The sequence below is a fragment of the Clinocottus analis genome, unplaced genomic scaffold, assembly GCF_023055335.1.
Source record: "Clinocottus analis isolate CAN_PGR_092001 unplaced genomic scaffold, fCliAna1.0.p SCAF_5, whole genome shotgun sequence".
Taxonomy (NCBI): Eukaryota; Metazoa; Chordata; class Actinopteri; order Perciformes; family Cottidae; genus Clinocottus; species Clinocottus analis.
The window spans coordinates 21,303,262-21,317,080 of record NW_027176207.1 but is presented as its reverse complement, the minus strand read 5'-3'; the positions used below and the strand labels follow the sequence as shown (position 1 = coordinate 21,317,080).

Sequence of the window (13,819 nt, the reverse complement as noted above, 5' to 3'; positions counted from 1 at the left end):
TACAGTAGTACTGATGTCATGAGTCCAAGTTCTCTAAAAGTGTTGTATTATACTGATTTGTTTTTATATCTATTCAGTTAATAGTTAGATTATAATTTCTGTAAATCTCATTGGACAACGTGGAGGTGTTTCTTGGGATTTGGGCTTGTTCACTATTTTTTGATAAGATATATTCTTATTTAAGTAAGGAGACTTTTCTAACTTTATAAATTGGTATAACTTGTGAAACAGAAAAGGGTGAAATTTTAATTAAGTTGATGGACTATGACCTTAACTAAGATGTATATTGTTGTTCCCCCTAAAAAGGTGTAAATGTGAAAATATAATTTAAACTTTCTGGAATTCGAAAATAATCACGATTTATAGGTTGTAAAGTTAAAGTTATTTACTGGTTTATAGGCACAACCATTACACAGAAGCATCCGTTGGCAATGCAAATTAACTTAAAAATATAAAAATATTCAGCTTTTTTTTTCAAGTCATTAAAAGAATTGTGAAAGATACACATCTGACGGCACGTGAACGCACCACGTAAAGCGCGTTCCCCATGCGCGCGCTCCCTGGATCTGTCAGTTGCAGGCTCAGATAGCGGGTCGACGGACGTATCCTGACGCCGTCGAACAAGAACCGGAACCGCTCGGTTCTGTCTAAAAAAAAAAAAATTCTTTCTTTTACTTGTATTTATATTTTCTTTAGTATTTCCAGCCGTTATCATAACTTGTTGTAGTTTAAAAAAAAAAAAAGAAAACGGTTCGGGGTTTACTCTGCCACAATGCACGGGTTCGCGAGCTGACGTACGTCACAGGGGAGCTGACGTACCAGAGGCGGGAGGAGAGGGTTCTTCTATCAGCCCGGTGTTGTTGGTCCGTGACCCGCAGTAAACATGGAGAAAAGTAACCGCTTTGTAGAGCTGTATCACTACCTACAAGACCCCCACCTCGTAGCCCGCTTCCAGCGCTTTTGTGGAGTACGCGAGACGTTATCGAGAAGCGGTACCAGCCCCGGCACCGGCAAGGAGGCAGACCGGGCTCACTCGCATAACAACGGGGCTTGCCATCACCACGTCGCCGGGGGGAATGAGAGCGGAATCTCGGCCGTTATCGGAGCCGGGGAAGGGGAAGCGGAGATAACACAAACGGGGTCGCCGACGCGTGTTCTCAGGAGGGTCGCCGACGCGAGTGTCGCTACGAACAGAGGGGAGAAAAGTGAAACGTCGCCACCCGGGAACGGGGCGCTCGTGTCCGGCGGGGAGGCGACGGTGAAGCCGCTGCGCAGGAACTCTCTAACGGGCGACGTCGGGCGGGAGTTCCTCATCGAGAACCGGTTCCTGTACTACATGTTCACCTTCGGCACCGAGCTGGGCAACGAGCTCTTCTACATCACCTTCTTCCCCTTCGTCACGTGGAACGTGGACGCCTTCGTGGGCCGGCGGCTCATCATGGTCTGGGTCTGGGTCATGTACCTGGGCCAGTGCACCAAGGACCTCGTCGGCTGGTCCCGGCCCGCCTCGCCGCCGGTGGTCAAGGTGGAGATGTTCTACAACTCAGAGTACAGCATGCCGTCCACGCACGCCATGTCCGGCACGGCCATCCCCATCTCCCTGTTCTTCCTGACCTACGGCCGCTGGGAGGTACGTGTGCACAGAAAAGTCTTTAACAAAAGTAGTGGAATAAAATATATTAAATGCATTAAATGCATGAGATGCAGCAGGAGAAGAGTAAGAGGAAGTGTGCAGGACATCACTTCCTCCTTTTTTTAAAAGGAAGGAAACTGAGTTCCTGTTTCGGTGTTTCACAACAGGTGAACTACCTTTTTTTTAATTCATATTTGAGTAAATACTCAATATATTTTGCCCCTTTGACACTTTAAATAGAAATACACAACAGACAAAAGTTATTTAAAAGGAGCCATGAGATGAATAATTAGCTTTAAACATCCAAAAGTTTATAAAGTTGAATCAAAGCCAACATATACTGGATATATACAGTATGAACAATTGTTGCGTTAACTGAATGTAAACAAAATGCAAACTATAAGTAATTCAAACTGTTTCATGTTGATTGTACACACAGTGATTACAATAATTAATATTTACCAATCGTCTCTGCAAGCTCTCCTACGTCTAGCAGCACAATATATCGTCTTAATGTAAATTACCCTGCATTGTAATGTCCCCCTAAGGTTTGCAAAGGTTCAGTTAAATGCAACGACAACAGCAACAACAACACAAGATGACAACATCTGCCCGGTGGCAGCTCCTGATACAGGATCTGTGTATTTGCAGCATTAAGTATTAACGTGGTCAAACCGGCGGATACGGTGACAGACGCCGCCGCACGAGCACATGAGTTGACTCTCTTACTGCTTGTAAACGAGCTGATTGTGGCAACACCGCTAAAAGTCTGCGGTCCTTCAGCCAACTGACGGCCTCGTGACACTCACATTGTTCACTACACAGCAGAAAAATGACTTTTAAGAGGATGAAATCAGTTAATCAGGTGATATTTTATCACAGTTGTTTTGTTCGAGCCACTGAAATGTGAATATTTGTGATTTTTCTCGAATCGCAAGCTGGATATCTTTTTGATTCTGTAGTTTTCAGGCAAAACAAACTGATTTTTGTGCACGTTTCTCCACTATTCTGACATTTTCCAGGTCAAAAGATGGTGGACTAACAGTTGAAATAGACACAATAAAACATTTTGTTGCTCTCCGTTTCGCTTCGACTCGAACGCTGTTCATCGAGTTACATTCTTACACTTTGTTGTCCTTGCAAATGAAGCAAATGTGCACGTAATCGGCCCAGGAAGTACTGGCCGGCCTTTAAACCAACTCTCTCTCCTCGTCTGTCGCTCCAGTGATAGAGAAGCTGCTTTCTCTGTTGTTCTTTTCTTCATCTCTTGCGATTCACTCCGGAAGAACAGCCCTCCATTGTGTCCAGTCTGTTGACTCTGTGTCCGCTCCCATTGTCTCACTGGGAATCCACATCGTCTCACTGGGAATCCACATCGTCTCACTGGGAATCCACATCGTCTCACTGGGAATCCACATCGTCTCACTGGGAATCCACATCGTCTCACTGGGAATCCACATCGTCTCACTGGGAATCCACATCGTGAGGACCGTGATCGACGAGCTGCAGGAAGTCCGTTTTGATTCTCATGGCACTGAGACGAGAACCTTCAGGCTTTAAGACAGATTTATGGAGCAATAAGCTGATTCATCAAAACGTATTCTCCTGCAGGGATTGTTCTTGCAGAGATTCCCAGACACTTGACCCGCTAAAATATAAGTGTTTGCTGCTTTTTTTTTTTTAGCTATTCTACTATTGAAAATTCACTATTTTTGGTTTCGTTGGACAGAAACAAACCATTTGAAGACGTCATCTTGAACTCCGGGGAAATTTTTCATTTTGTTGCCAAAACAATGACTTTAAATGAGTCGACTTTGTCCCAACGTGTTTGTTTTCAGCCAGAGTCTGCACAGATTGCCAACTCTTGTTATCTACGATTCCCACAATGCCTCGTCGTCACGTCCAACTCCTTTGCTTAACGTTCAACAGTCACTACTGTGGAAAACAGCCCAGAGGTTTCCAAAGAAGCAAAAGCGTGCGTAGGATCGCAGCATCGCGAGGTTCTGAATCACAGTGGACGAGACGAGAGCCGGGGAGAGATTGATTTACGACCCTGTGCCTCTCTGTCTGCCTGTCGCAGCGCGAGATAAGAGGGCCGACCCATGACTTCAGACGGGCTTCAAGATAGCACTCATTGAGTCTGCAGCACTCTCTCTTTTTATGAACTTTGTCCGTCTCAGCGTTTTTTCTGCTCACGACGTTTCAATAAAGCTCTCTCATCGATCAGTGATCTCTGTTCAAGGCCTTAAAACACTGTCGAATAAGACTGTCTCCCTTTCTTGCTCCTGATCCTTTCAAAAAGTCTGAAAAGGCATTTATTTAATGTATCTAAGAAGGCTCAATTGGTATTAAAATGTCAAATATATCTTTAAAAAATCCTAAAAATACAAAGACGTTGAAAGACCTTTTTTTTTCTTGACATTTTAATTTTAAAGCTCAACATAATTGCTCATATCTATTAGTTTGATCATTTACTGACAACATGGGGAATTACAAATGTCAAGGAAAGTCCATCTTTAAGCCAATATCACCATCCTGCTGCAGCGGAGGCACCAATTCAGCTTATTGATTAGATCCCAGGTCATATAACGAGTACATTTAAGTCTGTTGTTTTGGTCTTGGTTCTTTGTTTTAGTGGCTCAGCTGTTTGACTGAATCATAAGAAACTCATGAGATGTCGCGTTTGTGTGATTCTTTGTGAAGAAACTCTGCTTTACATGTGTGAGAGGAGCATCTTTAGCAGAGTGCAGCCTGAATATTACCAAACAAACTGTTTTTTTTAACCAAATGAGCAGCGTTTACAGCTCGCCCAGATCCAGGGATGACCCTCGTCCTTCGTGTCCTCCGCTGCTTGCCGTAGTCGCTCTGTGAGCTTTCCTGCTGTCAGCTGGCTCGTCTCGGCGAAGCAGGAATGTTTGGATTTGGACGGGCCGCAGCGGGACGGTCCTCCTCCTCACTGACGTTAACCAGAACCAGATGTCTCTCGGAAGACACCGGCAATGACGGGGACAGGCGAGGAAGGATTGGACCGAAGTGAGAGGAGAGGAGGCGGATGGAAGTGAGGGGGAGGAAGTCTTCTAGCAGAGGATGAGAGTTGATGGAGAGACGATCAGACCAGCGGAGGGATGAGAAGATAAAGGCGGCGCGACGTGTTTTTTTTTTTTTTTAGGCGCATCGAGTCGTATGAAACGTCCGGGCCGGTCGGACCAGAACAGAAAACATGACGTCGTGACGGCCGGCAGCCTTTTGTGTAACGCTTCCTCTCCCTGAGAACATGAGCTGGGAGCCGGCCAGCTTCCTCCTGCGAGCGTGAACGAGTGAATGAGTTTAACGGCATCGAAAAAAAACGCCCTCACTCAGTTTCACATTGTGTCCGCGGCTCACTTCTGTTGACTTGTGTTGATTCTGTTATAACCTTTTTCCTCTTGTGGACATTTGAAGCTGCAGCTTCCAGTTAATCGCATGAACAATCAGTGATCAGGTGTCGGCCTGTCGGGTCTTTTTCCAACGCATTATGACGATTAGCGTGTGCATGTGCGTGTGCGTCTCATCAGATTCAGAAGCATTTATCGCCACATATGTTTTCACATACGAGGAATTGGTCATGGCGGGGGGTGCCGAACATTAAACGATAAAAAACAGTGCAAGACATTTAATTTACTGTTATATTTAGAATATAATATCTAAAATAAAGTGCACAGACGAACAGATGGCAGAACTTTAAACAAGTGAAATGTAAGTGTAAAGGGAAAGTGACTAGTGTGTGTGTGTGTGTGTGAGGGAGCACTGAGGCTAACGGTCGATAAGCAGTGTGTGTGTGTGTAGAGTACCACAAGCCACACACACACACACCCCGTGTCCTTAACGCTTTGCATGAGGTGAACCGCCGTGGTCACCGGCGCGAGGCCAGAGCGAGTTTACACAGAGTGTCCGTCTGCACTGACGTCATTTAAAAAGTCCTTGACACTTTGAAGCGAAGCCTCCGGTGGTTAGAGAGCAACCTGTGGAGACGAGAGTCTGCAACCGGACAGCAGCTCGTGTCCTCGTGTGAAACCTCTGAGTCTAAACAGATCAAACGTAACTGCCGAATAATTGTGGAGAATGTGAGAAATAACATCTGTGACTCTCATACGCTGCTGGAAATAAGTTCAGGGAGGTGAATGAACATGAAAACACATCCTCTTCAGCTCTTTCAGCTATTAAAAACCTTTTTTTTTATAGTCGTGGCTTTTTCACTGCTTTATTTTGACAAGTTTCTCTTTTAAACGTGGAAACCGTTTCGTTAATGACCCACTCTGATGTTCACAGTGACCATGTTAGCACGATGTTAGCACGATGTTAGCACGATGTTAGCATCACTCATCATTTTACTATTAGCACGAAACACAAAGTGCTGCAGTGGCTGATGGGAATGTCATTATCAAAAGAGTAAAATAATCCTCTGTATTTACCACACAGCATACATTTGAACTATTTAACAAAACAAACTATATGAGGACAGTCATGAAAAACAAAACTATAAACGCCAAAATTTTTCTTTTTTGAAATCACAGAGACTTTTAACTTGAACAACTTCAACAACACAAAAAACAAACGCTCTAATCTCCAGATACACGGTTTGATAACTGTGATATGCCAGTCGAATATGTGCTTTAATCCATTGTTTTTCATCTACTTTTTCCATTACAAGCTTCACAACCAGCACCTGCTTTTGGATAGCAGCTCAATCTGAGCCGTGGTGGTTTTGTGTACTTCAAGAAGCTCATTTGGAACAAAGGTCATCTGGCAGTAAAACCAGCCTTTATCTCTCTGTCCATCGGCCCCGCCGAGGCCTTTCTTTTAATCCTGTCACCTTGAAACGTTGCGTAGATAACGAGGAGGGAGTTGACGCACGAGGCCGGCCGCGTTCAGAGATACTGAACTTTATATTTGTAGCTCACAGCTGCGAGGCTTCGGCCCTCGCTGGTAATCCGGCCCCTGGAGGGCTGGATCTGTGGGGCGTCCCAGTGATGGTTTGGGATTTGTCACGTAGTGCCGGCCCGAGAGGGGAAATCTGAGCTGCTTGGACAACAATGGAGAGAACAAAAGGCGTTTTTTTTTTTAGCAAACCTCGGCACTTTTGTTTGGTCCGTCGTCTCGTTCTCACGGCTCGGCTGTCGCTCGCTTTCTCTTCATCCTCTTTTCCGGCTGCAGACCTGCACGCCTCTCGCTGGTGAAGCCAGTTAGTCGGCAGCTTGTGTGTGTGTGTGTGTGTGTGTGTGTGTGTGTGTTCTGGTTTCATGAGAACAATAAGCCCCTCCCCCTCCGCTGTGCGACATGGTGATGGGCAGGTTCTCTATTCTCTGACACTTGATTGACAAAATGAAGAAATGTCTTTATCGCCCTCTGCTACAAGCCACCGTTACTGACGGCCTGAAGCCGGTCCGTGCTCCGAGGCGCCGCCTCCTCGACGCCACGGGCGAACAAACAAAACAAACTCAAAAAGCCAATGAGCACAACCCAGAGATTTGCACAAAGACTGCCGGTGTAACCGGCGAAAATGCCACAAACCAACCCCCACGATGCCGAGGGGGAGTTTGTAACCGTCTGTAAACTCACGGCTCATATTCATGAAGTACTTTCCTGCCTTTGTGCAAACCAGTTTTACATGCAGAGAACAGAAACAAAGGTTTAATATCCTTAAGATATTTAATTTGGCTGCATAACGTGTGGTTGTGGTGGAAATACATCTAGTTTCCTTGTGAGAAATAGAGACGTACATGTGCATGCAACAGGGAATAGAGACGTACATGTGCATGCAACAGGGAATAGAGACGTACATGTGCATGCAACAGGGAATAGAGACGTACATGTGCATGCAACAGGGAATAGAGACGTACATGTGCATGCAACAGGGAATAGACACGTACATGTGCATGCAACAGGGAATAGAGACGTACATGTGCATGCAACAGGGAATAGACACGTACATGTGCATGCAACAGGGAATAGAGACGTACATGTGCATGCATGCAACAGGAGCGATGAGTACCTTAAAAGGAGCACAGGGTTGTATGTAAGTACAACACTTTGTCTCTCTTGTGTCGCCGTCATTGGTCGTGTTCAGGCTTGTGTGAATGTACATTAATGGCCATATTGGAGACGCAGGTATCCAGTAAACACACCTGGCTAATGCCATCATCTCTCAGACAGCACAGGACACATTCTTCCCCGACAACGGCAACTTACAGAACTTAAAGTACGTCTGTTTCTGGCTCCGGCTTCTCTACGGCGAGTGTAAACTATCGTTTGGGGACAGACTTTGAGACGTTGGGCTGTTCATTCTTTTCTTTTTTATTTGGTTCAGTCTGAGAGGTCTGGGTCGTCTCAGCGTCGCACCACTGGTTCTCAAACTGTGGAGACGGTATTAAAAACCTTTTAGTTATCATCTCAAATAGATATTGAGTGCAGAACAGGTTAATTGCAGCTACAATAAGGTATTTATTTTCGCCAAATGTTAGTTATTTTTTGCACAGACATAACTTCATTTGTAAAGTTTGAGAGCTCTGGCATCCTGTCGGCTCGAGTCTTCAGTCTTGTGACTCAGATCTGATCTGAGACTCGTGAAATGTTCAAATCTGAGTCACATGAGCGAGAAGCGACCTGACTCTTTAAACCTTTTCAGGACGAGACGTCCCCGTCGTTACGACTCCGGCACGCACACTCTTTGTTTTTATTGTCGCTGTATCACCGGATCAGAGCAGTAAAAGCAGCAGTTTGACGATCAGGAGCAAATATAGATTATGTATTGCTCTAATGTGAAGCATGGAGGCGCTTATGCAATTAAAGTCACTCAATGTACTTCCTGCCTGAAGGTTCTTAGTGCATTTACCTCCATAAAACATTAGCAAAAACAGTTTTATTAAAGGTTATAAAATGCATTGTTACCTCATTGTCTTATTGTCATTATAAAGTAACAAAACATTCCTCTTTTTTTGTGATTTATGTGTGTCATTGTTGTTTAATTCGACATCTTTGGGATTTTTCAGGGCTAACACCACTTAGGTCTCCAAAACTCTGCTTTTTTTCCCCCACGTTTGAATAACTTGCATGTGAAGGATTTATTATTTATTAAAAAAGGATATTTAGTCTCCAAGATGTGTGTCATCATCTTGTCTAATGAAAGTGTGTCCTCTCACCTCCACAGTACCCGTTCACACTGGGCTTCAGCTTGGCTCTCTGCTGGTGTCTGCTGGTCTGTGTCAGCCGGATCTACATGGGAATGCACTCAGTCCTGGTACGTACACACACACACACACACACACACACACACACACAGATGGTGTCGTTGACGCCTGCGGTGCCAGGTTTTCCGTCGTTCTGTCCGTTAGAAACAGAATCCTTCCTCTCCGGCTCTCGGCTCGTTTTCAGGCTCTGACGTCAGCGACGCGATCGCCTGCAGACGCACACGGAGCAACAACCGCACACAACCGTGAACACAACCGTGAACACAACCTTGAACAAAAGAGCCGTCCTCGGCCGCCGGTCCTCGTTGTATTATTTGCGTGGTGGAGTCGGGCGTCGCCCTCCAGCCGCCTGAGTTCGAGGTGAAATCTGACCTGAAGCCTCCAGACGAGTTTCTGTTCCTGCTTCAGCAAAGAGAGAAACTTCCTCCGAACACGTCGTGTGTTTTGACACAACGCCCATGATGCAACGTCGCAAAGACGGCGAGCACCTGCAGACTCAGGGGGCGGTTTCATTCGTGCGCTGCTTTTATTCAGTTAACAAGTGTCCATGTTTAACTTCCTCCTGGAGGTTCTTCACCGCCATCTTGGAAGAAGAAAGTGAAGGAAGTTAACGGGAGAAAGCAGCTGTTCATGTTTTTATTCCCTCATTTCAATTTGTGCGGTTCGTTTAAATGTCGCCAGAGTAAAAGATAAATGTTTAAAGAAGCTTTAAATTGTTGAGTTGTGGAGCAGAGCTTGGCGGTGGTAGATGTGGGTGTCGTGCAGCTCTACGTGCTCAGGCCTGCAGCCGCCTCGGCTTCCTGCAGATTTAAACCGCAGAGTTTCTTAATTCTTACTGGAAAATGTCTCAGAGGAATATATCCATGCGAGCAAAAACTTGCTCTCGCATCTTTTTTTTAATTCGCCGCTCTCACGCTGGCGGGTTGTTTTCTGCCGACGGCGGCGCTTGAAGCCCGATGACATCACTGAAACACCTCTCAGTCTGCCGGGAACCAGCACGCAGGTTGAAACCTGGGAGGGAGGGGGGGGGAGGGGGGGGGGGGGGGGGGGAGGGGGGGGGGGTGAGGAGGTTTGTGGACTGTCGTTTTTAACACTCGAGTTCGCCGCCCTCATTGTCGCCATCTTGTTTGTTTTGCAACCAGTAAACAGGAAGTGGCCATATTAGGACTGAGGAGAAGTGACAAAGATGTCCCTCAGAGTTCTACCAATGCAGTACTAATATATAAGAGTATAACGCCAACAGGAACCACTACAAGTACTTTGAATACTTCTCTCATTTTGAATACAGAACTCTTAATATTTGTTTAAGACCTTTACTCGAGGTTAAAGGACGATAAAGTACTTTAGTTGCATCAGTGAGATGAAGCTACTTTAACTCGTTCTTCCAGTGACAGTCTGTACTCCACATGTCCCTTTTCCTCCTCCTTCTCTTTCTCCTCTTCCTCTTCTTCCTTTTCTTCCTCGTGGTCATTTTTCCCGCCGCACGAGGTCGTGCACGTTGCCCGTTCATGTGTTTTCAGTTTATTTTCCTCGTGTGATGTCAGTTCATCCCTCACATCTCATAATCCCTAAACTCTGATCTTCCCTCTTCGGTATTCAGTCGGCTCAAAGAAACCAGAGTTTCTTTTTCCCTCGTTCTCATATAATCCGCTCCAGTTGAACTTCTATTAATGGGAAAGATATTCAAACCAAAGATGCTGTTTGTTTTTTTTATCCCGGCATCATTACGTCAACTGGGAGGAATCCCTGTAATTCAGATGTCGGGATATTTGGAAACTCTGGTCTGTCTGCTAGACTTTAAGTATCATACAGTTTAAATAAATACCAGTCTGAACTCTGGCTTTATATTTGCTGAATCACTACATTTATTAGCCGTATAGTGACAGAAGAAGGTCATGGGCGTCTCAGGAATGCATCGGTTTGCGTGTGATGATGCAGACTGTGTGAAGCGGCACGTCTCCATGAACCCGGCCGTTTGTGTTTCGGGTCCTGAGTGAAGTTCTTGGGCAGCTCCACGTCCTCTCTTTGTGCGGCGTCGTTCCCGCTGTGCGCTGTTGTGTTTCAGGGAGTGGAGCTCCGGCGCACTGAGCAGCCACGGAGCCCTTAATGCGTCCGGGAAGTCCTCCGCGCCCGAGGAAACTACTTCCTCCTGCTTTTGTTCTGCAGGAAGAGCCTCCAGACGAGGAGCCGCTCGTCCGACGGCCTTTAACCCCGAGCACCTCCTCTCTCTGCTGTTTTTATTTCACTTAAAGGCTAACGGAGAAGCGTGTAAATGCATCAACGCTCAGTCAGACCTCAGTGAATACAGTTATTATTATCTTTCTCCACCACGCTGACAGTAACAACTCTCATTCATTCTCATTGAGAAGCGCTGAAGACAAAAGCTTCCCTCTGATAACACAAACGCTCGTCCTCTTTCTGGACATCGGGCGCAGTGTTTCCTCTTGGAGGAGAAACTTTCAAACTTTCACGTCGTTTCGAGAGCGAGAGAGAGCTGATAAAGGTTTGCAGCGTCAGCAGGAGTTGATGACTCACAGTCAACCTTCGGGGTGGAAGAGTTCCTGCTGGTTATCTGGCTGCTGATTCACCTTTTTTTAAAGGTCGGGCAGTAAACCAGTAACCCTTGCACCGCGTCACATGCTGCACGCCGGCGGGAGCGTGCGGTCCAGAGCGGGTTGATGATCGACTGCAACGTGTTGAAGCAGCCAGACGGACGTTTACCTCCCAACAGGAGCTCTGGTCTCTGTGCAGGAAGCAGGGAAAGAAGAGCCAGGCAGAGTCAACATGATGAGGGACGACTGCATGTTTATTTACACCCTCTGCACACACACACACACACACACACACACACAGCTCACTTCAGCACTTTAGGAACGTGCAGACGAGCGTATCTGATGGCCAACGAAGAAAGTTTCCTTCTGCAGAAATTCTTGTGTCACAAATGCAGAATCAATAGCAGATCAATCAGGACGCACGCCGTCTACCAAGATGAATCACTTCTGTTAGTCACACGGTGACCAGATGTTTCACTTCTGGATTATCTCTGACTGGTTGCCTTCAAAGCAGATAAATATCATGAGCACAGATGTTTTTTATTTGTGTTCTTGATATTTAAAGTACACATTTTTTGTTCAGTAAAGAGAGAAATACTTTTTAACTCCTCAAGTTAAAGGAAAAGCGTCTAAAAGCCAAATATATTCAATAACTACGACGTAAAAAAACAAAGAAAAGCAGCTTTTCACTTCAGAGAAATCAGATCTTTAAATATTTTTTCAATATCCCACAATTTATAATCCAGTTCTGAGATGATCTCAAATGTTTTTATGAACTCTAAAAAATGCTTTTAGACCCTGATTTTAGTTTCCACAGTTGATTGGAGGAAGTTTCTGAAAGTAAAAGGTTGTTTCTCAAAGTGCAACTCCACGGTTTCTCTCCTGTGACGCGGTGAGAGAGTTTCTGATGAGTGTCGGTCTGCCGCTGCTGGTCAATGAACCAGAATGTGTTTGTGTTCATTCAGGATACGGCTTCACTTTGCTTGAAGAACAAATACATCTTTTATTTTACTTTAATTCTTACGGTCATGGAAAACCTGAAAAAGTGATGGGAATTTGGTTTAAATATGGTTTAATGTCATGAAGATTTGGTTTAAATTGGTTTAAAGTCGTGTAAATCCATCAATGTGTCTCTTGCGGTCGTTCCTGGGTGTAATGTAATAAAACCCCTGACCTCCCCGTGACCTTCTCCTCCTGCTCCTCCCCTCAGGACGTGGTCGTCGGCGTCCTCTACAGCGCGCTCATCCTGCTGCTCTTCCTGCCGGCGCTGGACGCGATCGACGGCTTCAACCTGACGTGCGGCTGCGCGCCGCTGGTCATCGTGTCGCTGCACCTGCTGCTGGGCGTCTTCTCCTTCACGCTGGACACCTGGAGCACCTCGCGCGGCGACACCGCCCAGATCCTGGGCACGGGCGCCGGCGTGGCGGTGGCGTCCCACCTCAACCGCCGGCTGGGCCTGCTGCCCGACGCCGCGCCGGACCGGCTGCCCTTCGCGACGCCGCACCTCGGCGTCGGCCTTGTGGGCGCGGCGCTGCTGCGGCTCGTGCTGGGCGTGCTGGTGCTCATGGCCACGCGGGCGCTGATGAAGGCCGTCGCCATCCCGCTGGCGTGCCGGGTGTTCGGCGTGCCCGGCGACGACGTGCGGAAGGCGCGGCAGCACATGGAGGTGGAGCTGCCGTACCGCTACGTGGTGTACGGCGCCGTGGGCTTCAACATGCTCTTCCTGGTGCCGCTGCTCTTCAGCTACGCGCCGCTCTCCTGATCGCGGGGTGGAGGGTGAGAGGGGCGGAGGGGGGAGGGGAGGGACCAGGACCTCCACTCCTCCTCTTCCTCTTCCTCTTCCTCCGAGAGACTGAAACGCCACTGATGGATAAACCTGTGTCTTAATATCTACATTTTCCATTCGTGCTTTTCTTCTTCGGGACGCGAGAACCACACAAACTGTTCCCTCTCACGTTAAAACACTGAAAGGTTCTCCATTAAACATGTTTTGGGCTGCGACTCATCGGTTCCTGTCGTCATTCACCAATCTATGAAACGTCAACGATTACTATAATAACATGAAGACGGAGAGTTACTGCGATGTGAGACTCAGGAAAGCAGCAAATCCTGACGTTTTGAGGGTTTTTGGAGTTTAAAAAAAGAGGATTTCATTGTTTTTTGTGTGGTTCTGTGTCGGGACGCTTCATGATGGTTCATATTTAATCCCTTTTCTACTTCCTCATTCCGGTGTCAGAGCTTTTCCTGGCCCCGCCCCCTCCTCTCACCTGTGGACCGGACACACCTGAGGTGTAAAAGTTCTTGAAGGGCTCTTCCACTTTGTTAAGAGAACGAACTGGAACGTTTAGAGAAGTTTTATTTTTTTAAATCTGTTTTCTCTTCTCACGACGACGCCGTAAACAGACTTC

At 46.6% G+C, this 13,819-nt stretch overlaps 1 protein-coding gene across 1 annotated transcript; it reads left to right on the top strand.

Annotated features, from left to right (window-relative positions):
* The first annotated feature begins 578 nt into the window (after window positions 1-578).
* On the top strand, window positions 579-13,412 carry sgpp1b (sphingosine-1-phosphate phosphatase 1b). Its single transcript, XM_068600341.1, has 3 exons — window positions 579-1,630; window positions 8,820-8,909; window positions 12,622-13,412. The coding sequence occupies exons 1-3, from the start codon at window positions 884-886 to the stop codon at window positions 13,171-13,173; spliced, it is 1,389 nt and encodes a 462-aa protein (XP_068456442.1). The 5' UTR covers window positions 579-883; the 3' UTR covers window positions 13,174-13,412.
* Window positions 13,413-13,819: the final 407 nt, after the last annotated feature.

Excerpts from the sequence above, each read along its gene's own strand:
- sgpp1b (XM_068600341.1), top strand. The coding sequence starts at position 884 with ATGGAGAAAAGTAACCGCTTTGTAGAGCTGTATCACTACCTACAAGAC. Across the intron at positions 1,631-8,819 it reads TGACCTACGGCCGCTGGGAG|TACCCGTTCACACTGGGCTT; the intron begins GTACGTGTGCAC and ends TCACCTCCACAG. Across the intron at positions 8,910-12,621 it reads TGGGAATGCACTCAGTCCTG|GACGTGGTCGTCGGCGTCCT; the intron begins GTACGTACACAC and ends TCCTCCCCTCAG.